General features: G+C 49.0%; 1 protein-coding gene and 1 long non-coding RNA gene across 14 annotated transcripts; one reads left to right on the forward strand and one right to left on the reverse strand.

The window, feature by feature from the left end:
• The first annotated feature begins 355 nt into the window (after positions 1–355).
• On the forward strand, positions 356–11,923 carry LOC103631912 (uncharacterized). Of its 13 annotated transcripts, none has more exons than XR_004851317.1 (6): positions 411–831; positions 1,074–1,267; positions 1,428–1,652; positions 1,745–1,837; positions 2,264–3,121; positions 11,271–11,923. XR_004851317.1 is itself a non-coding variant. In XM_035960789.1 (3 exons), the coding sequence occupies exons 1-3, from the start codon at positions 753–755 to the stop codon at positions 1,753–1,755; spliced, it is 315 nt and encodes a 104-aa protein (XP_035816682.1). In that variant the 5' UTR covers positions 389–752; the 3' UTR covers positions 1,756–2,111. The 13 variants fall into 13 exon arrangements, 1 of the variants encoding a protein (XP_035816682.1); XR_004851318.1 differs by having other exon boundaries at positions 2,272–3,121; XR_004851319.1 differs by lacking the exon at positions 1,074–1,267 and having other exon boundaries at positions 356–831.
• Positions 11,924–12,038: 115 nt separating this feature from the next.
• Positions 12,039–14,423, reverse strand: LOC109940926 (uncharacterized). The gene is made up of 2 exons (XR_002748880.2): positions 12,836–14,423; positions 12,039–12,498 (listed from the first exon to the last, which is right to left on the reverse strand). It is a non-coding gene; the product is annotated as an uncharacterized lncRNA (long non-coding RNA).
• Positions 14,424–22,852: the final 8,429 nt, after the last annotated feature.

The raw sequence follows: 22,852 nt of genomic DNA on the forward strand, positions 1-22,852 counted from the left end.
TAGTCCTATATAATATTATTACAGTAATGTATTGTCGTTATATACCAGCAAACTAAGTAGTTGTCCGGGTCCATTCTGATGCACATGCATCATCCTGCGTCTTTCTTTTGTGTGAATTATGCGCTATGCCAAAAAAAATAGTGATGCATTTATACAAGAGATAGGCTACATTGCACATGAATTTCTAAGATTGTAACTTCTATAAAGTTTCTTTTTACAAAAAAAGCAACATAAAAATTCATTTTCCCAAATATTTTTTTTACAGGAAAACAACTTTTGCAGAGAAACAAGAACCAAAACTATATTGAAGAAGACAAAAGCCCTAGGAAAGAAGACCTAACACAGACGAGACCTAGCTTGTCGGGTCACCTGACCCTCCAGAGGCCGCCCACTGTTCTCCCAGACTGAAAGCGGTCTGGGACGACCCGTACTCACCGCCGCAATAAGCCCATACGAGCCCAACCTGGAACCCGTTGGCGAGCATTGGGCAACCCATGCATACCTCCCCCGAGCTGATTTGGTGGAGGGATCACGATTCCTCCCCATGGATCCTTGTGATCCCTGTCCACCAATCACCCCCGAGAGTTCGCGCTCCGTTCCACCAAAATCCTCCCCACTTCCTCGTTCCTCAAACTTGAATAAGATGGAGAATCTAGCACATCCAATCTCCTCTGGTTTTGTGACTTCCAAACTAGTCCTCCACGCGTCACTTCCCACGCCTAGAAGGGGATTGTCGCCGCCGCCGCGCAACAATGGCCTCCTCTTCGGAGAACACAGTGGGGGGGGGGGGGGTCCAAGGCCATCGACGCCGAACCCGGAGCCCTTTAGTAGGTGAGTTGGATAACTAGAAAAATCCTTTGAGTGCTAATTTATTTTAAATAGGTCTGGTTTTAGTTATTTTGTTCTAGATTTGTATAAAGTGCCTTTTGTACATAAAGGGATGCTAGGCTAATCGGATATTTATCTTTGGTGCACTTGTGTCATTTGATTCTCACTCAACTAGCTGTGTACTTATTTTGCTTGCATGGGCCAACTTTTACTAAAATCCGTGCTTGTTGTTATTTGTGTTATAGCAAGCGATGGATCCAGCGGTGGCTCGGGGCTCGAGTCCCCCCAACCGCTTCTGTTCCCATGGAGCTTCACTAAAGCCTCTCATAATTTAAAATATACATAATATAACGTAGAAGAGGCTTGCTGCAACAGTTTAGTTCAGTCTCTGCTAAACTTTTTTTTGGCTCCGTCCCTTTGTTACCTTATGACTTGCAAGGTATATCTAACTTCTTTCTATTTCTGATGTATTTGTTTCTTTTAACTAGCAGTCAAGTGCTATCAATAACCAGGATGAATTAATATCGAGTAAATCGATGGTTATGTTCCATATGTTTTCCTTTCTTACTGTGATAATTATTGATAAAATTCATTATTAGGTCAAAAATCAAATGGCAAATATCAGGAGAATGGGAATGGTGAAGTTGAGAAGGATGATGATGAGGAGGACATTGATGAGAAGATAGGAGATGAAGAGGATAATGATCTGGATCTTTCCTGGAAAATGTTGGACATTGCTAGGACAATAGTTGAGAAGAGCCAAGAGAACACTATTGAGAAAGTAAAAAAATATTCTGGTCTTGCTGAAGTTGCAACGGAAAGAGGTAGTCATAGTTACTTTGCATCACACTGCTGCATTTTGAATTTTTGATTGGTGACTGGTTTTTATACTCGTGGCTAACTTTTAATTTCACAGGACATGCATAGACAACTCACTCACTGACTACATGAGAGCTTTATCCATGTTGGAGCACTTGGTTGAGCCTGATCATCGCCGAGTTGTGGAATTGTATCCTCTTTGTCATAAATACACTATTTTGTGTGCTCAAGAGAAATATTACTACCCACAGTCATAATTATTCGACATTAAGATCATCAAATTGACCTGAATGTAATTCTTATGTCATATAACAATGGCTGGAGCCTGGAGGTAGTATCATTGTGTAAATAATCATCTGCAACCTAGTTGTTGGGGCTCTTGCATTGATCTATTGTGGTGATCTCTTTTTTACTTTAATATATATTTTTGTAGCATGTTAAACTTGAAAATTTGGGTTGGTAAAGAATGCCTTGTTAATATTCAATAAACAAGTTCACTTCTTTTGGTCGAATGTAACATTATTTACTTGAATGCACATGTTACTTTAGATTATATGATCGCATCCCAGCATCAGTTTAATTTGTTGCTCTTCCTTTGTTAATTGCCTTGAAACAGTCTTTTAGAAACTTCCGCATATGTTTGGTTTATGAGCTAGTTTCCAAGATTGGAGATGCGATTCCGTACTGTACAAAAGCGATTTCACTATGCAAGTCACGCATATAGAGCCCTGAAAAGTTCCAAGGATGCTTTGCATGATAAAGACGGTAATGATGCACCTGCTGTTGAAGCTGAAGGAGGTTCAGAAAAAACTGCCGCTGAAAAAGAGCTAGAGCAGCTTACTAGCATATGCAATTTTATTATGCTTCATGGGTCTGTTACTGTATGAGTGAGCGAAAGACTTTGGGCCCTGCGAGCCGGAGAGGTACGCCACACCAATCACCAATCACATCAACCGCGACACTCTCAGCGCGAGCCTGGCACCCCCGCCTCTGGATATTATGGAGAGCTTGCGCCAGCACATACTTCAAATATGGATGCGCTCTGCTATACAAAGCTCAGGAGGAAACTGATTTTTAGGTCCCTTTGTCAGCGCTCCTACTATTCTCAAAATGGCTTCGGCTCTGGCTCCTCTGTCTTCTTGGCTTCTCTAGAGGAGGCAGAGCCGTTTTGCAATTCATTTGGCAAAACAGCTTCTCACGAGCAGACGGTGGCAGAGACTATAATTTCGTGAAACATTATTGTGTGCCGAATAGAAGAAGCCGGTAGAAGCTTGTTTTCTCGTGCTTCGGCTCCCAATAGCAAAACAACTCTGGCTCTTTGATGACTCTCGGTAAGGAGCCGTTTTTCTAAGACCGTTTGGTATGGCTTCACGAAGAGCCAGAAAAGGAGCCACCGAGAGAGCCAGGCCCTTAATATGGAGAGGATGCCTGTCTTCGGAGAAAGCTGTTGCTGAAGAAGGTATATGATTACCAGGTACATCTAGCAGATCGAGTTTAATTCTGTGTCTCTGATCTATTGCCAAACACAAAGTTTGATCGATTTACTTGTTCTTCTATACCTGCTAAATATTCTATAGAATGCAGTCTTCAACTCCTAATCAGTCCTGTGTGTTTACAATTTACAAAGTACTAGTTGAGTGTTAGAAGAACCAATGTCTTCAATCACTAACAGGAATCCATTCATTGAAGTTCAACAATATTTGTGCTATTTAAGTATTTGAGTGGGAGATAGCATATATATAGGTTTGTTTATATCATTATATGTTGATCGTATTTCAATCTGGACCTGATTTAATGTGTTTTCTTCTATGCTTGTATATTGAGTGCTAAGTATAGAGTGTCACCACTCATGGTTTTAATTGCAATCAGCATTCAGTTGGCTCATCAAAGTGCTTTGTTTTTGTAAAACATTTTTTGCGTTGTCTTTAGTAGGCGAGTTAGGCGATAGCTACAAAATCTTTTGAATGCTCATGGATTTTAAATAAGTATGATGTTATAAATTTTATTCTAGATTCGTATAAAGTTTCTTCTGTACATGAAGAGATGCTAGCTAGGTTAATCAAATATGTATCTAGCGGTACCCTGGATTAGGGGTACCCCTTACTATGGTACGAAGGCACGATACCTGTGCGGCTACCCTTAGTCGCGCGGAGAACAGCCCCAGGGGTGTCTCGTGGGCAGTTAAGGTGGCGTTCTCGGAGACAACGCCATCAGGCCCAGAAGGCGCAGAACCCTTGCGCGCACAACCCGGACCCCCGAAGTAAAGCAGCCCGAAGCCATTGGATAGGGTTCGGACCCCACCAAGTGAGCTCCGGACCGCCCATAACAAGGTCCCGGGAAAGGGATGTCATAACCTAGGCCTAGGTCGAGCATTGATGCGTGTCCTGGCTCTATCCGTAGCGCCTCCGCCCCCCGCTCGGTCAAGGGTCTAATGCAGCCACATGGCTTATTGTCCGTGACGTAGGCCAGCGGGCGGAGCATGACGTAAGGGCTCTGAGCCGCGCGGCCTCCGCATTTATTACGGAGAGGACACGCCACCTGTCCACCCTTCTGACAGATGATGTGCCCCCACGGCATTTATTGCGTCCTGTCCATTTCGCTGGCAGACGGCACCAGGGCCACCCTGCAGACGGCGCACCTGTCCAGTCTGTTGTCGAAACAGTGTGCTCGTGCTGCGCGGTGCACTATATTCATCCCTTATACGAGAAGCTTCCCCCAGCGCGCCGAGGCGACGCAGATCACAGGTGTCAAGGCGCACGGAGATTACACGGGCATGGCAAGCAGTAGTTTCATCCTTCCATTTGTCCCTGGGCCCACGTGTCGGAGCTCAGAACCCTTGTACATGTCCCCCTTGAACTATAAAAGCGGAGGCATGCAACGTTACAACACAACTCCAGAGAGGGACACTCAGACGCAAGTCATTCAGGCTTACACACAACTCAAGCTCTCGAGCAATACAACACCTAGTGGAGTAGGGTATTACGCTCCGGCAGCCCGAACCACTCAAAACCCTTGTGTGTTCTTGTGTTCATCCCTCCGATCTCTAACAAGCAAAACGCTTAAGCCCCCTCCACATCTTAGGACTTAGGGCGGATGCACTCCGCCACCCAGCCGGAGAATTTCCTCTCTGACATTTGGCGCACCAGGTAGAGGGCTAGGCATTAGGTTTTTTGCTTACTTTCTCGCTCAGCATGATGGTGCAAATCGTTGAGCACCGCGCCGAGACTTCAGTGGATTTCGTGGTGGAGGAAGAAGCTGCTTCTTCCATGCCATAGGTTCTCAACCGCCCTGTGCCGGAAACTACTGCTATACACACTGCGCAGCAGCATACAGCTACACAAATATCCTGGACTCCGTCGAGGGCGGCTCCAGGAGTGTTGTTAGCAGCCAGGGAGTTGTTGTGACACCCTCCAAGCTCCACAGCCTCGCTAGGGGGCCATGAAGCAATGGCGGGACGACGTCGACCGGCTGCTCAGTATGGCACATTCTACCTCGACCAGGTCAAGGCCACGGTCATCTCGACGCCAACATGAGGCGTCGGCGTCTATATGTGCTCACCCTCAGTGAGGGGCGCACAGACCAACGACCTCCGGGCAGAGCTCAACCACAAGCGTGCGGGGGAGGATGCCTGGGGTATCTCTGGAGAGGGCGCGGGAGCGCCGACAAAACTTCAAGGGTCATGATGGCGCTCGAATCTCTCTGGAGAGGGCGCGTGAGTGCCGCCAAAACATCAAGGGCTGCAACCTCGATCAAGACTTCGCTGCGGTAGCACCGCAGACACCAGTGGGTGCCCGGTCCCAAGTGGGTGTCCCCTTGGCCGGCGTGGGCTGTGCCGCTCTCACAGATCATCTCCGTGCGGCGTCATGGCCGCCCAAGCTCCGGCCACACTTGCCGGAAAAGTACGACGGAACGTCAAACCCGTCGGAGTTCTTGCAGGTGTACGTCACCGCCATCACGGCAGCAGGTGGAAACACCGCTGTGATGGTGACATATTTTCATGTCGCCTTGTCTGGACCTGCCCGGACTTGGCTCATGAACCTCGCCCTAGGGTCAGTCTACTCATGGGAAGAGCTCTGCGCGCGGTTCGTTGCGAACTTCGCCAATGCTTACCAGCAGCACGGGGTGGAGGCCCACCTCCATGCACTGAGGCAGGAGCCCGGGGAGACTCTCCGAACGTTCATCTCCCGCTTCACCAAGGTGCGAGATACTATACCTCGCATTTCCGATGCTTCCATCATCACGGCATTCCGACAAGGAGTACGTGATGAGAAAATGCTGGAGAAGTTGGCCACGCATGACGTGAAGACTGTCCCCACGCTCTTTGCTCTGGCCGACAAATGCGCCAGAGCAGCCGAGGGCCGTGCATGGCACTCGGTCCCACAAACCGGGGTTGCCCAGTCGGGAGGCACGGGTGCCGTCCCCCGGGATAGTAAGAAGAAAAAGAAGAAGGATCGCGACTTCCAGAGATCGCGATCCACCGCTCTAGTCGTTACAGCCGCGACCGGGGGTCGGGGCGACCACAACAAACGCCCACGGCCGTAGAGGGGTAACAGCGGCCCATGCCCAGTGCACCCCAACGGTCGCCACAGCGCCGCGGATGTTGCGAGATCATTGATCTCGCGAAACGTGTCAGCGAACGGCGCGAGCAGTCCTCCAAGAATGGCTCCCCACCTCGTCGCCGACCTGGCAAAGAAAAGGTCGACGATGGTGAGGTGGCCGCAGCTGAACGGGACCTCGGGTATCAGTCACCCGAGGGAGACCTGAAGGATGTCTTCGCCGGAGGCTCCTACTCCGATGGGGACAGCTAGACGGACCCCCAGAGGGACCCCGTGCTCCCCGGTCTACGGGGCCGAAGACTGCCTTCCCCCAAAAACCCTTCTGGATTCCCCGTGGGTCCAGACTTCCGACAGGTGCATGCAGAAATGGCCACAACCGAAGACGAGAGCTCCCTCGTCAAACACAGATGGGGACTCAGGGTCGGGACCTAGTCTTACGGTAAGTACCAAGCCAAGAAGGGCTCCACAACTCTCCCCCAGCTGGGAAGGACCCTTCAAGGTAACGGGAATGCGTCGACCCGAGGGTAACCGTCTACCTACGACTAAAGGAGTGCCTCCCCCCGGTGGTGGAGCATCTCTGTAAGTTCTATCCATAAGAGCAAGTCTGAGGGGTCGAATTCGTTTCCCTTTTTGTAACTAGGTAACACATACGTGTACACCAACCCGGTGAGGTCCATCCCCATAAACCTGGCCTGTTGGTCTGCACCCATGCATGATAAGTTATAAAGAAAAGAATTACCCCCTCAGATGTGCCCCTATGATAGTGCCATATGGCTACTCCATGGTCCTACCTTCAGTTTTTCAGATAATACCTTTTATCTAACCCACCCGCACGGTTCTCATCTGTCCTGACATGACGACATTCGAATTGAACAGCCAGGCTTGCAGTTTAGGATCTCCTTTACAAAAGCTGGGAGGTCCGACAGCCCGGGGGCCGGTTCTAAAGAAAGGGAGCTCGTTCCATGGGATGGTCCGGAGCAGTGTAGCCGCTTAGCCTGGTCCCGTACCGTAAGCTTGCATAGCCCACCATTCTGTAACGGGTGCCTTAGTATTTGGAGCTATAAGTCATGCGAGTCCGACAACCTAGGGTCCGGCTCTAGAAAACGGACACTTGTCCCATGGGGTGGTCCGGAGCCGTGCAGCCGCTTAGCCTGGTCCCATACCGTAAGCCTGCACACTCCACCACCCTGCGACGGGAGTCCTAATACCTAGAGTCGCGATCCAAGGGGGTCCAGACACACAACTTGGCCACCCGGACTAAACCCTGCAAGTCCCGAGCATGTATCAAAGGATGGCTAATATCAGACAAGGGACCCTAGGGGTGTACTACTAACGCTCCCTAGCTGAAGCTGTGTACAGATCCAAATCCCGACCGAGGCTGTCTCCCGAGAGTTGTTGACAACCCTTTCAGATACGCTGGTATCCAACCTCGACACATCAAGCCTGCATCCCAGGCAGAGGGCCAGGTACCAGGGAGGAGTCAACAACATCACACAGCAGGAACAGGCGGTACACAGATAAGTGCTAACACTGCTTGATAAGTAGTACTCAAAAGTACCTTACAAAAAATAAAAGTATTACATCCGCCTTCAAGCGGAATCCTAGTTCCGTCTCTACTCTGCAGATATAAACTACCAGACGCCAGCGGAGTCGCGTTGGAAGTTTGCGGCCGCTGTCCTTGTGGAATCCTCTGAGACGGAGAGACAGCGGTGATGGCCGCCTCAATGCATGCGCCATTGCGAAGAGGTCCTCGCCCCCGTCCTCCTACGGGGGGCGACAATGAGGCCATTAAAGCCAAAGAGTTGGAGGCTCGGCGGCAGGTGGCGCTGGTGGTCTCGCCAGTGGAGGCAACCACCTCTGCACTGGGCAGCCTCACTAGCAGCGGCAACCACCTCTGCAACGGGCAGCCCCGCCAGCGGAGGCGACCACCTCAGTATCGACGACAGCGGCCACCTCTGCACTAGTGGCTTACCGGCGACGGCGGACGCCTCAGCGCGTGCAGAAAGGTCCTCGCCCCCGCCCTCCTGCGGGGGTGAGGACAAGACCATCCAAGAATGTGGCCGCCACCTCCACGGTGTACGACGTCTTGTACGACCCCCTGGGCGACGTTGGAGCAGCGTGGCCGGCGGCGCAAGGGACGCTACGGATGCGGTGGACCTGCGCACGGCGCGACCGTCGCCCGTGCGGTGGACGGACAGCCATGCCCCACGTGGCGGCGGGAGGCAGCGTTGGAGGCGGCACCAAAGCCATCCAAGCCAAGGAGCCAGACACGCGGCAGCTGACGGCGCCTGCAGCCGGCCGGCTCCACGTAGTCGAGGTTCGCCTCCTCCGCAAGGCTGGTGAACATCCTTCTCCTCCAAATACTGGAGGAAGAAGCGGGTCACCAGCCCATGCGGAAGGCAGGACCCCAACTCGGCTCGCCTTCCACCCCAGCGAGGATGATGAACATCCTTGAAACTGAGGGCAGGGAGGAGGCCGCAGCCCGACTCGCTTCTCTCCACCACGAGGCTGGTGGTCATCCTTGTAGATGACCACCGGCGGGAGACCACAGCCAGGCTGCATGATGAAAATCCTTGAAGCTGAGCGATGGCAGAAGAGCGCCAACCCCCACGAGGTCGTGCTCCTCCAACAACAGCAAGAAGAAGACAAGATCGGCAACACCATCACGCAGGAAACGAAGAGCGCGAGCTCCCCAGCGGCGAAACCGCTGGGGGTGACCCTGACGCGGATCCCCCAGCGAACACCGGCGCGCCCCATCTAGAGGCTCGGAAGGCGGAAGGGCGTGATGAATGCAAGAAAAGCGAGGCATGGCTACTGCCCGGGGGATGAACTCCTTTTTAAAGGCAGATTTCCCCGCTCGTGCCCCGAAGCGTCACGGGCAAGTCTCCCCCAATGCACACCAAGGCACCCAGCCTACGACATGGGGGCTCGACCCTGCGTAACTCGCACAAGGAGCGTGCAACCGCCCTGCTGTTATACGCCCTTCCATCTTCACCACAACCAGCGGTCAAGAAGGCGAACCGCCGCACAAGGAACGTGCAACCGCCCTGCGGTTATATGCCCTTTCATCTCCGCCGCAACCAGCGGTCAAGGAGGCGAACCGCCGCACAAGGAGCATGCACCCGCCCCGCGGTTGCGCGCCCCCTCAGCTTCGCTGCAACCGGTGGTTCAACCTCTGGCATGGGGGCCCCAGGCCCACATGCCATACACCCGGCGCGCCGGTTCCTGGGTACAGGAAAGTCGCACTGCCGCTCGCGCCAATACCGCGCCTCCTTGAGACCTTCGCAGAAGACTAAGAAGATAAATTTTCAAAAACCAACGCAGCGACTCGAGGCGCCCCGCGCATGGCCCAACAAAGGCATTAAGTACGGAGGTCACGGGCCAGTTAGCCACAGGGGCAGGCATGGCAGTCGGCGTGATCATAGGCGGGCCGGCAGTAACTGCATCAACGGGCGCGCAGGAGCAGCGAGCCGATCGCCAGTCAAACTCTGGCCCCGCCTGCAGGCTCGCATCCTCCCCTGAGGAGGGTCTGGGGGTCACTGTCGGTACCCTGGATTAGGGGTACCCCTTACTACGGTATGAAAGCACGATGGCTGTGCGGCTACCCTTAGCCGCGCGGAGAACAGCCCCAGGGGTGTCTCGTAGGCAGTTAAGGTGGCGTTCTCGGAGACAACGCCATCAGGCCCAGAAGGCGCAGGACCCCTGCGCGCACAACCCGGACCCCCGAAGTAAAGCAGCCCGAAGCCATTGGATAGGGTTCAGACCCCACCAAGTGAGCTCCAGACCGCCCATAACAAGGTCCCGGGAAAGGGATGTCATAACCTAGGCCTAGGTCCAGCATTGACGCGTGTCCTGGCTCTATCCGTAGCGCCTCCACCCCCCCCGCTCGGTCAAGGGTCTAATGCAGCCACATGGCTTATTGTCCGTGACGTAGGCCAGCGGGCGGAGCATGACGTAAGGGCTCTAAGCCGCGTAGCCTCCGCATTTATTGCGGAGAGGACACGCCACCTGTCCACCCTTCTGACAGATGATGTGCCCCCACGGCATTTATTGCGTCCTGTCCATTTCGCTGGCAGACGGCACCAGGGCCACCCTGCAGACGGCGCACATGTCCAGTCTGTTGTCGAAACAGTGTGCCCGTGCTGCGCGGTGCACTGTATTCATCCCTTATACGAGAAGCTTCCCCCAGCGCGCCGAGGCGACGCAGATCACGGGTGTCAGGGCGCACGGAGATTACACGGGCATGACAAGCAGTAGTTCTATCCTTCCATTTGTCCCTGGGCCCACGTGTCGGGGCTCAGAACCCTTGTACCTGTCCCCCTTGAACTATAAAAGGGGAGGCATGCAACGTTACAACACAACTTTAGAGAGGGACACTCAGACGCAAGTCATTCAGGCTTACACACAACTCAAGCTCTCGAGCAATACAACACCCAGTCGAGTATGGTATTACGCTCCGGCGGCCCGAACCACTCAAAACCCTTGTGTGTTCTTGTGTTCATCCCTCCGATCTCTAACAAGCAAAACGCTTAAGCCCTCTCCACATCTTAGGACTTAGGTCGGGTGCACTCCGCCACCCGGCCGAAGAATTTCCTCTCCGACAGTATCTTTGGACTTGTCATGCAACTGGCTATGTTTTGATTTTGCTTGCATGGACAAAGATTCATGTTTGCTGTTATTTGCGTTATCGGGGCTCTTGCTTTGCTCTATTAGTCATCTCTTCACTTTAATATTTTTTGGTAGCATGTTAAACTTAAGAATTTGGGTTGGTAAAGAATGCCTTTTGAATTGTCAATAAACTAGTTCATTTCTTTTGGTCGAATGTACATCTGTAACGTTATTTACTTGAATGCACATGTTACTTCCGATGATATGATCGCATCCCAGCATCGGTTTGTTGCTCTTCCTTTGTTAATTGCCTTAATCCAGTCCTTTAAACTTCCGTATATGTTTGTGTTATAGATACCTTTGTCCCTCCCCGGTCAAGTTTTTTTACTATATCAGTGATGAAGATGATTTATCTTGCTTGTCAGGGCTAATGGCATATCTAATTTGTTCTGCATTTAGCTCGAGGACCTGGACCAAGCAGCCCCAAGCCCTGCCATGGATGAGATGGTGAAGACAATTGCGTCTAGGATAACTGACGCGATGCCAGGAGCTGCATCTTTTACTTGTTCCCAGATGGCAGCCTCGAGCAATGGATTTAACTCCTCGCGGTTATGTCTACCGCAGCGACAACCGGAAGCATTGTGACTGAAAAACACTGCTGGAGCCATCGCCTCATCCTGAGCTTTGTACGCTGTAATAACATTATATATACTTATAATATAAATATAAATTGCTGAGAAGTTCATGGTGTCAAGTGTGTTTGGTGAGGTGCTAGACATAATTCACGACATGGCTCCAGTTCTTAATTCTTACTACATTGCCAGCAGCCAACAACTACAACAGTTGGTTTGCCCTTTGTCTGCCGCCATGGCTGCGTGCTGATCAATGGGCTGTGCTATGTGCCAAGAACGGCTACCACTACGACCTTGACTGCCACAGTTGTGTGGTCTTTGTAGGAAACAACCGAGAAGGTTTTTTTTTTTTTTTGAAGGTGAAAAACAACCTAGAAGTTGACCCTGTATTTGCTTGTGCAACCAAGTTCTCATCACTGACCGGTGCTATTGACCTAGGATATCAATCACAACTCCATGTAGTATTGTACTAACGCTTCTTTACAAGCAACTACAAGCATAGTCTTCTTCCTCTCAAGTATGACCTCAGTACACATGGACTGACAGGCGCAGTATTGCCATGACATAGGAAAGTAGGCACACTATCGTCTTCTCATTCCAAAACTGAATATTTTATTCCAAATCATAGATCCACATTTCAGTCAGTGCTATGTCGAGTTGTAGCAAATCTTCAATATAACAATAACTAAACGCAAAAGATCAACTATTATAAAACTGGGAACACAGCCTTTGCAGTCATAATCAACCAGCTAATAAGATGCCTACTACCCAACTGAATGCTAATAAGCATCATCCATGCTAAAAGAGATGCCTTATTGTGCCCAGGTGCTACTTCGCCTCGCTCACTAGTGACTGGGGTGACCCCAGTCCCAACCGCCATCTGAAACTGTCATGCATACAAGTTCCCTAAAAAATACCTGGATTGTAGAAGGCCACGCAGGGAAAGACGGCGGCGCCTTCCTTATCTTCATCTACCACCCTCCGTTGGAGAGACTTGAGGTCTAGTGAGAAGACACCCTCATCAAACGAGGTCACAAAGACGATGTCAAATCCCTCTGCGGAACCAACCAGAAGTAGTGATCTGTATCTAATAACGGGGACCAACGTCTGGAGCTCAATGACCCTACGTGGTACCCATCCTCCTCAATGTTTTAAATGTCTGGCTAAGCACCTTAGCGGTAAGGGTTTGAATCAGCTAAAATGGCTATAGCCGGCTATAGCTTGCAGCTAAACCATTTAGCGGTTTTAGAAGAAAATATGACATATCTTCATATTAGAGCACAAACTCATAACCAGCCAAATTTGTTAATATATCTAATATCTATTTCACATATCAATAAGCATCTAGTAATGAAGAAGCAAAGAAAACGTGGGAACTGGACAACTGGTAACCTGCCTTGCTGCTGCTGCTGGGATTCCGACATGGCGAGGAAATTTTTGTGCGTCTGTCAGATGCAGGGGCTTGCTTGCTACTTAGAGACGACGGCTTCGCTGATGTCTTGATGGCGCTCCAACGGCAACCTGCTGTTGATGCATGGTCGTGCTGAAACCTGAAGCCGATCTGGAATTATGGATGCTGCCCGCGGTGGTGGTGGACGGCTGGACGCCAGGAGGATGCAGGGCGACGCGTGAGGTGTGAAGCAAGGGGCTGGGCGAAGCAACAACGGCGACTAGCTACTCACAACGGTGGTGGCGTGTGGAAAGGGACTGGCTGCTCGCAACGGCGGCGGCGTGTGCGAAGGTTGTGCTCATATAAGCTAGGGTTAGATAACTGGTCAACAGTGAGCGTGCCCACCCCACACCCCACGGGCTGTTGCAGTTTTGGGCCTCCACACTCAAACATTTGGCCCAATAGCTGCGCTAAATTCAGCTAAGTCTATGTGTTTAGCGGGCTAAATGAGGTAATTAGCGGCTAACTTTGGTTAGCGTTAAACTGGGCATCTCCTAGCTTCAGAGCTCCTCAAACGCTATAGCCGGCTAAATAGCCGCTATTAGCGGGCTATTTGAAACACTGATCCTCCTCCGACAACAACCTCTGAATTCCTCGTCCACAGGTGAAGCCTTGAACCAAGAATGGCGGCGAAACCCAGCGAGCCATCTCCCGTCGCCACGAGGACAGCATTCCCGTCCAAGTCACGCGCATTCGGTGGTTTGATGATGGACATGTGGTTTTCTGCCACGTCCAAGTTCAGAACTGCAAATTCGGGCGGCGTGGCTGATAGTATTAAATACATGCCATCGCCGATGACCACGCTCGGCGTGCGGGCGGGAGAGAAACGAGGGCCCGGAGGGGCAGAAGACGAACTCCACCAGTAGCCAGACTCTGATGAGTACAGGTGTGACTGCAGGGCCCCCGCCACATCGTTGTACCCCACGAGGGCGACGAGGAATGGACCACCGCGGCAGTCGAGGTGGTCACAGCCGCGCGCAGCACAGAGCACCGCCGCATTGAAGAATTGTCATCCTGGGAACGGGGCCTCCGGCAGCAGCTTCTTCTCGCAGGTTCCGCTATCCCATACGGCAAGGCTCGGGCTCACGTCCAGGACCCAACAGAGGATGTTCCTCCAGGCTCCAGTTGCGGTAGGGGTCCACGGCCTCAAAGAGGACGCGGCCATGGCGGCAGTCGATGACGCGCCAGCCGTTGTTGCTGCAGCCGCCGAACGCCTTCAGCGGCACCGAAGAGGGTGTGGCGGTGGAGACGAAGCGAGGCCCGCTGATGCTGTGGTTGTGGATGTAGCCGAGAAGGGGCGGCGCTCGGTGGAAGGCGCCGTAGCGGCGGCGGAAGGCGCGGTCGCAGAGCAGGCGGCGCCAGGGCTTGCAGACAAGGGAGGCACGCACGAGTGTCGCGGGATCGTCCGGCGGGATGCGGACCAGGATCTCGCCGACCAGGTGGGTCGTGAGATACGGCGGCGGCGGAGTTGCAGACAAGGGAGGCACGCACGAGTGTCGCGGGATCGTCCGGCGGGATGCGGACCAGGATCTCGCCGACCAGGTGGGTCGTGAGATACGGCGGCGGCGGAGCCATGGCGTGCAGGTGGCCACTTTGATCCGAGGGTTTAGGTGTATGTATAATATGGACCAGATATTCGGATCAGGGTAGGCTGGTTCGGCCGTGCCGCGATAATCGCAGCCCCTGGAACGGAATCGGAGATTTTGCTGGGGCCTCGGCCTGCTGGCGCGGCGTCGAATTCGAATGGAACGGAACGGCATGCGACCGGTATGCGAATTGCACGCACATCAACGTAGCCATTGACGGTCATACTTGAGGATCCTTTGCTTTGCCCGCCATTGATGGTGATGCATGGTGAAGTACAACGCGGCTCCAATTTTGACGCCGGGACTCATATCCAGGGTTTACCCCAAAAAATCGGATCTCACCGCTAAACGTGTTTCTCGGATTTCACTTTTTTCGTTTTTCTCAAAAAAAATTCGGACAAAATTTAGAAGGAAAAGATCAATTTGATCAGAAAATATAGATTATTTATAGGTAATGGCTTAAATAAGCATATGGTAATGTTTTAGATCTATTCTTTGTAGCCTAAATATATAACAGTAGGTTTGGCCGAACTGAATTCAAAACCGACAAATATTTTGGCTGATAAATAAAAAACCGAGCCCCACCTATAAACGATAAACGTGATTTTCGGATTTCTCGAAAAATTTTCACCGAAATTTTTTCCCTGCTCATATCAACATAGCAGTGGATGCTAGCGGATGCGGGGGCGCTCCGCGCACCTATCGCTGACGAGTAGACGTTCTCCCATGTGGTCATGTCGTCGTCATACTTCATCCAGGCAATAACTTCCAAACTAAGAAGGGGCTACGGGAAGGTGACCCTCTCTCGCCGGTTCTATTTAATATAGTAGTGGATATGCTTGCTATTTTAATCAATAGGGCAAAGAGAGATGGTCAGATTAGTGGTGTCGTGCCTCATCTGGTGGACGATGGCCTCTCTGTCCTTCAGTATGCAGATGATACTATTCTTTTTATGGATCATGATTATGAGAAAGCCTGTAATCTCAAGCTCATCTTATGTGCTTTTGAGCAATTGTCAGGCCTTAAAATTAACTTTCATAAAAGTGAAATCTTCTGCTTTGGTGCGGCTAAAGAAAGTGAACATTTATACTCCCAGCTTTTCGGATGTAAGACAGGGACTTACCCGTTCAGATACCTAGGCATACCTATGCACGTTAGGAAGCTTAGTAATGCTGATTGGGCCACCCTGCTCGAACGTATAGAAAAGAAATTGGGTAGCTGGAAGGGCAAACATTTGTCTTATGGAGGACGGCTGGTCCTTATTAATTCGGTCCTTACGAGTCTTCCATTGTATATGTTGTCCTTCTTCGAAATACCTAGGGAGGTTTTAAAAAAATTGGATTATCTGAGGTCTAGATTTTTTTGGCAATCTGATCAACAAAAGAAAAAATACAGATTGGCTAAGTGGAATATTCTATGCCAACCCAAGGATTTTGGAGGTTTGGGGATTAAGAACATCGATATTCAGAATAAGTGTTTACTAAGTAAATGGTTGTTTAGGTTGTTAAATGAGGATGGGATGTGGCAACAGATTTTGAGAAAGAAATACTTAGGTAACAAAACCTTTGGGCAGGTAGTTAGGAAACTAGGAGATTCACATTTTTGGTCTGGATTGATGAAAGTCAAAGACCTTTTTCTAGCTAATGGTATGTTCAAAGTTAACAACGGGCATGCAACCAGATTTTGGGAAGATAAGTGGTTGGGGAACTTTACACTTCAACACAAATACCCAAGTCTGTATAACATTGTCCGGTATAAACATACTACAGTTGCCACGGTGCTCGGGTCTGTCCCGTTGAATGTCTCCTTTCGCAGGGGTCTTCAGGGGGAGAACTGTAACACCCCAAAATATTAATTTGGGTAATTTAGAAAAAAAACATTCTAAAGTAAAAAAATAGTTATGTTTTAAAACAAGTGGTTAAATAAAAGGTCCAATATGAATGATTGTCGTAGTAAACTATTAGTTAAACAATCTATTAATAAAAGATTATGCATTAGAAAATCTTTTCTATCAAAATAGATGAATATGAACTTTTGAATATACTTTTAATTTGACTACAAACAATGTGTGTATATGTTGCATATTGGAGACATTCTCGAATAAATAAAGTATTTAATATAAAAATATAATTGCATTTCATGCTGAATTTTTATATGTGCATTTGAACTCAAATCCTAAATTTGAATCGTGTTTGAAATTTAAAATATGAATTGAAAGTTTGAAAAAGAAATCATAAAAAGAAAAACAGAAAAGAGCAAACCTTACCCTGGGCCGAAATTTCCCTTGGCCCATCTCTACCCATCTCCGCTCGGCCCACTACCATGCGCGCGCTCGACCCACTCCATCCTCGTCGCTTCACGCTGACCGACCAGTGGACCCGATGGGTCATTCTCCATACTTCAGCTGTGCACTTGAACGCTGACGCGTGGGCCCTCACCGTCTGGTGCCTCGTCTCCGCTGGGTGGGTTCGGCTGTGAACAGAAGTCCGAGCTAGATCTACGCGAAGCTTAACAACCCCCTCCGGTGATCTTGGTGGCTGTTGTAACCGCCTCCTCCACCTGCTACACGACCGCGCGGGCTCCTGGGGCCATAAAAGCCGAGTCCCCAGCTATCCGCAGAACGAACAGAGCAAGCAATGGTGGACATCCATGCCGCCATGGCAATCCGGGGTGTACACCGATTTCTAGCTCGCGTGAATGATCTCTGGGCGTCGTCGGGGCTGGGATTGGGGCTCGCGACCATCCTTGGTTGGGGGCGCCGTCGCGGAATCGGTCATCGCTGTGGGGGGGCGTTCCTCCGCCGTCGTCCGTGTCTGGAGGTTGAAGGAAGACCCTCCAGGCCGCGCTGGGTGGTGCTTGTGCATCACGAGACTCCACCGTGCACATATGTGGCCTCGTCGGGCGTGAGTCGTGGTCGGGAGGCCGCCAATTGCACGTCGGCACTCACCAATGCACACTGTGTCATGGGGATAGTTCCGTCGTTGCTACAACTCGGTAAGACCTCCGCCCGCGTTCTCGCCATCAACTCCGCATTGCATAGAAGCTTTCGAATTTGGAAGTAATACCTTGGGCATCACCGGGCGCCGCCACCTTGGATGCCCACGCTGCTCGGGGGAATGGGGCTCGGCCGTATGCGACCTAGCTGCCACCTTGGGGAAGAAGGTCTTGTGACCGTTGATCTGCTGATCGGACGGTGAAGATTAAGAGCGAGGGAAAGTGAAGTGGTGACGCATCATGGGCCATTGATCTTCGATCGAGCGGTCTGCGTAGTTTATGGGATCAGGATCGATCTGGGCCACCCAAATCTAATCTTGTGGCTGACAACCAGCCATACCCCCCTTCACCAGGATAACTTACAAAAGAACCCCTGCGGTTTTAGTAAAACAAACCCGCCGTCCCCCGCGGGGTAAATACGAGTCATAGGAACTTTTGAAAAATAGCCCCTGTGTTCCCTAATAATTATGCGCCTAGTCCAGTGATTTAGGAAAGTAGGAGAAACAATATAGAAAATACTTTTCTAGCACAAAAATAATTCTAGAACTTGTGAAATTCATAGTAAATTCATTTTAACTCCAAATTGAGTCATTCCAGTTGCAATAATTTTGTATTAATATTGTTTATCACCTAGTACCTTTGTTTAACCATGAAACTTGAATTAAAATTGCTCAATTAAATTAATCTATTCTAGGTGCTAAATATTTTCAGAAATTCATAACTCAACAACCATAACTCCGTTTTGATCCGTTCAAGTTGCGTTAGTCTCGTAGCTTCGCGTAGATTATTTTTATGCAGTGTATTCTTATGTTTGGTGTAATGTTAATTTTGCCTATACACTGTTTGTGATGCTACGACTAGCGTGAGGACACGTGTCATCTGAAGAGCAAGTTGGTACCTGGAATCTCAAGTCTCAGGCAAGTTGTGCCCTTGATCACTTCTTTTTACCCAGCCATGTTCTGATTAATCATAATGATCTGCATAGGTTAATTTTGATGGGACCCAATAGGTTACCCTAGTTTGATTATCTTTATACCTTGTTACCACTGAACTTTTTGGGTAGTACTTGCTAGTGCTTTATGTGGTTTTGGGTATGAAGATACATTACTCATGATTATACTTTTGTTATCCGTTGTTATTTATCGTTCATGATAAGATCATTATGTTAATTGGAACATGGAGCGACCACCCGGGAAAACAGTGCTACCACAAGGGTATAATGGGACGCCCTTGGCTGATTAATTAGGAAAGCTAGTGGAGGACTACCTTACCCGAAAGGGGCAAGGGCAGTAGGGGAGTGGTCAGTGTAGGGAGGCCCTCGGGAGGATTTTGCCGTGATGGCGGTCCTGCAAGGGATTCCTGGGAAGGCCCTCGGGAGGATTTTGCTGTGATGGCGGTCCTGCAAGGGATTCCTGGGGAGGCCCTCGGGAGGATTTTGCTGTGATGGCGGTCCTGCAAGGGATTCCTGCATTGGAGCTTCCTATAAACTGTAGCGGGTTTTCTGAAGCTAGTGGAACTTTGTAAAGGCCTCGTAGTGTTACCCTGCCTCGCCTCCTCGGTAGAGGTGTATGGGAAGTCGCGATCCCTTGGCAGATAGGTAACATGACTTGTGGGTAAAGATGCGCCACCTCTGCAGAGTGTAAAACTGGTATACTAGCCGTGCTCACGGTCATGAGCAACTCGGACCCTCACATGATTAAATTATGGAACTTAAACTCAATTTGTCATATGCATTGCATCGCAGGTGAGGTTGTTACTTTTGTTCTACTACTTAATTGGGTTGGTATTTACTTATACTTAGTAATTGCTAATAAAATTTTGACCAACTTTAAAAGCAATGCTCAGCTTTAACCATCCTCTTTGGTAAGCCTTACACTTCACGTGAGCTCCCACCTTTGGCGAGTTCATGCACATTATTCCCCACAACTTGCTGAGCGATGAACGTATGTGAGCTCACTCTTGCTGTCTCACACCCCCCCACAGGTCAAGAACAGGTACCACAAGATGAGGCGCATGGAGGATGCTGCGATGAGTTCGTGAGAGATCTAGGTCGTCGTCTCCCAGTCAACTTTGGGTTGCTGGACCGTTGTCTCCTTATAATGTAATTATTTATTTATTTTGTACAGAACTCCTGTTATGTAGTAAAGATGTGACATTCGATCCTGTGCCATGATTCATCATATGTGTGAGACTTGGTCCCAGCACACCTGGTGATTATGTTTACACCCGGGCTTTGGACCCCTAAAACCCGGGTGTGACAGAAGTGGTATCAGAGGAATGTTGACTGTAGGACGAAACCTAGATAGAACTGGACAACCATTATCTACTTACCTTTGCTACTCTGATTCTTTCCTAAACTTTTCTTGATCTTTTCTCATCTAATTCCGCTTTACTCTGATTATGCTTACCTCTTTCTTTCTAAAGACAAATGTGGAGTTCACACTTTGAAATCCTGTGCCTAAAGTGACCTTTAGGAATAGGAGACCTACTCATAGGAACAAAAAAACAAAACTATTTTTGTATAGGTATCTATGTGCTGCAATGTTTTGTTCTTATGATACTTGTCTGATTTGGATCTTTGATTGAGTGTGATGAGTTGTGGAGTAATGTCCACAATTACATCTACATATACGTATAGATATAAATAAATAAAATTCATAAGATAACTACACAACCAAGATGTATCTAATTTAAGTAAGATCCATCTGATCTTAAAAGACTCTCTCTTACATTAATAGATTCATCTTATCTTAAAAAGATATTTATCTTATCCTAACCACTTTGCTTATCTCATCCTAGAGTAACAACCATGACCTAATCCAAATTACTTAAATCTTATCTATTCTAATCTAGTCATATCTAATCTAATCTAGATCCTATCTAATATGATCTAATCTAGTGAGGGTTACTTAATGCACAAAGAATAAGTCTATACACTTAAGCCTAAATTGGTGACCTAGATCAACTCGGCCATACCCAACAACTTGACCTACATAACAGATCTATCTTAGCCTCTTGTCGCAAACCCGGATGGAGACACCAAAGAGCAAGAAGGAGGAGATCAACCTCGACATGGAAGAATAGGAGTCAAATCAGATCTCGAGATGATTCAAGATTTACCACCTTGGATGGAGTCTTCCCTTACCAAGTTCTTCTTACCATCAACTAACCTCACTCTGACCATCCCTCCTCTTACCTAACTGTGTGTCTAAACATAAAAGATACCCATGGATTTCTAATTACTTGCTAAATAGTATTAAAAAAAGAGAGAGAGAGAGTCTTAATTTTTTTTTAATCAATTAGGAACTACAATCTCAATTACAAACCAATCTTGGTATAATCATTTTTCTTACAAATCTCGGGACGAGATTATTTTTAAGGGGGGTAGGAATTGTAACACCCCAAAATATTAATTTGGGTAATTTAGAAAAAAAACATTCTAAAGTAAAAAAATAGTTATGTTTTAAAACAAGTGGTTAAATAAAAGGTCCAATATGAATGATTGTCGTAGTAAACTATTAGTTAAACAATCTATTAATAAAAGATTATGCATTAGAAAATCTTTTCTATCAAAATAGATGAATATGAACTTTTGAATATACTTTTAATTTGACTACAAACAATGTGTGTATATGTTGCATATTGGAGACATTCTCGAATAAATAAAGTATTTAATATAAAAATATAATTGCATTTCATGCTGAATTTTTATATGTGCATTTGAACTCAAATCCTAAATTTGAATCGTGTTTGAAATTTAAAATATGAATTGAAAGTTTGAAAAAGAAATCATAAAAAGAAAAACAGAAAAGAGCAAACCTTACCCTGGGCCGAAATTTCCCTTGGCCCATCTCTACCCATCTCCGCTCGGCCCACTACCATGCGCGCGCTCGACCCACTCCATCCTCGTCGCTTCACGCTGACCGACCAGTGGACCCGATGGGTCATTCTCCATACTTCAGCTGTGCACTTGAACGCTGACGCGTGGGCCCTCACCGTCTGGTGCCTCGTCTCCGCTGGGTGGGTTCGGCTGTGAACAGAAGTCCGAGCTAGATCTGCGCGAAGCTTAACAACCCCCTCCGGTGATCTTGGTGGCTGTTGTAACCGCCTCCTCCACCTGCTACACGACCGCGCGGGCTCCTGGGGCCATAAAAGCCGAGTCCCCAGCTATCCGCAGAACGAACAGAGCAAGCAATGGTGGACATCCATGCCGCCATGGCAATCCGGGGTGTACACCGATTTCTAGCTCGCGTGAATGATCTCTGGGCGTCGTCGGGGCTGGGATTGGGGCTCGCGACCATCCTTGGTTGGGGGCGCCGTCGCGGAATCGGTCATCGCTGTGGGGGGGCGTTCCTCCGCCGTCGTCCGTGTCTGGAGGTTGAAGGAAGACCCTCCAGGCCGCGCTGGGTGGTGCTTGTGCATCACGAGACTCCACCGTGCACATATGTGGCCTCGTCGGGCGTGAGTCGTGGTCGGGAGGCCGCCAATTGCACGTCGGCACTCACCAATGCACACTGTGTCATGGGGATAGTTCCGTCGTTGCTACAACTCGGTAAGACCTCCGCCCGCGTTCTCGCCATCAACTCCGCATTGCATAGAAGCTTTCGAATTTGGAAGTAATACCTTGGGCATCACCGGGCGCCGCCACCTTGGATGCCCACGCTGCTCGGGGGAATGGGGCTCGGCCGTATGCGACCTAGCTGCCACCTTGGGGAAGAAGGTCTTGTGACCGTTGATCTGCTGATCGGACGGTGAAGATTAAGAGCGAGGGAAAGTGAAGTGGTGACGCATCATGGGCCATTGATCTTCGATCGAGCGGTCTGCGTAGTTTATGGGATCAGGATCGATCTGGGCCACCCAAATCTAATCTTGTGGCTGACAACCAGCCATACCCCCCTTCACCAGGATAACTTACAAAAGAACCCCTGCGGTTTTAGTAAAACAAACCCGCCGTCCCCCGCGGGGTAAATACGAGTCATAGGAACTTTTGAAAAATAGCCCCTGTGTTCCCTAATAATTATGCGCCTAGTCCAGTGATTTAGGAAAGTAGGAGAAACAATATAGAAAATACTTTTCTAGCACAAAAATAATTCTAGAACTTGTGAAATTCATAGTAAATTCATTTTAACTCCAAATTGAGTCATTCCAGTTGCAATAATTTTGTATTAATATTGTTTATCACCTAGTACCTTTGTTTAACCATGAAACTTGAATTAAAATTGCTCAATTAAATTAATCTATTCTAGGTGCTAAATATTTTCAGAAATTCATAACTCAACAACCATAACTCCGTTTTGATCCGTTCAAGTTGCGTTAGTCTCGTAGCTTCGCGTAGATTATTTTTATGCAGTGTATTCTTATGTTTGGTGTAATGTTAAT

Source organism: Zea mays, chromosome 7 (genome assembly GCF_902167145.1).
Source record: "Zea mays cultivar B73 chromosome 7, Zm-B73-REFERENCE-NAM-5.0, whole genome shotgun sequence".
Lineage (NCBI taxonomy): Eukaryota > Viridiplantae > Streptophyta > Magnoliopsida > Poales > Poaceae > Zea > Zea mays.

What these genes read in the sequence shown, in the direction of transcription:
- LOC103631912 (XM_035960789.1), top strand. Translation starts at nt 753, where the DNA reads ATGGCCTCCTCTTCGGAGAACACAGTGGGGGGGGGGGGGGTCCAAGGC. An exon ending in AACCCGGAGCCCTTTAGTAG is followed by an intron (nt 832 to 1,427) that starts GTGAGTTGGATA and finishes ATTCATTATTAG; the next exon opens with GTCAAAAATCAAATGGCAAA.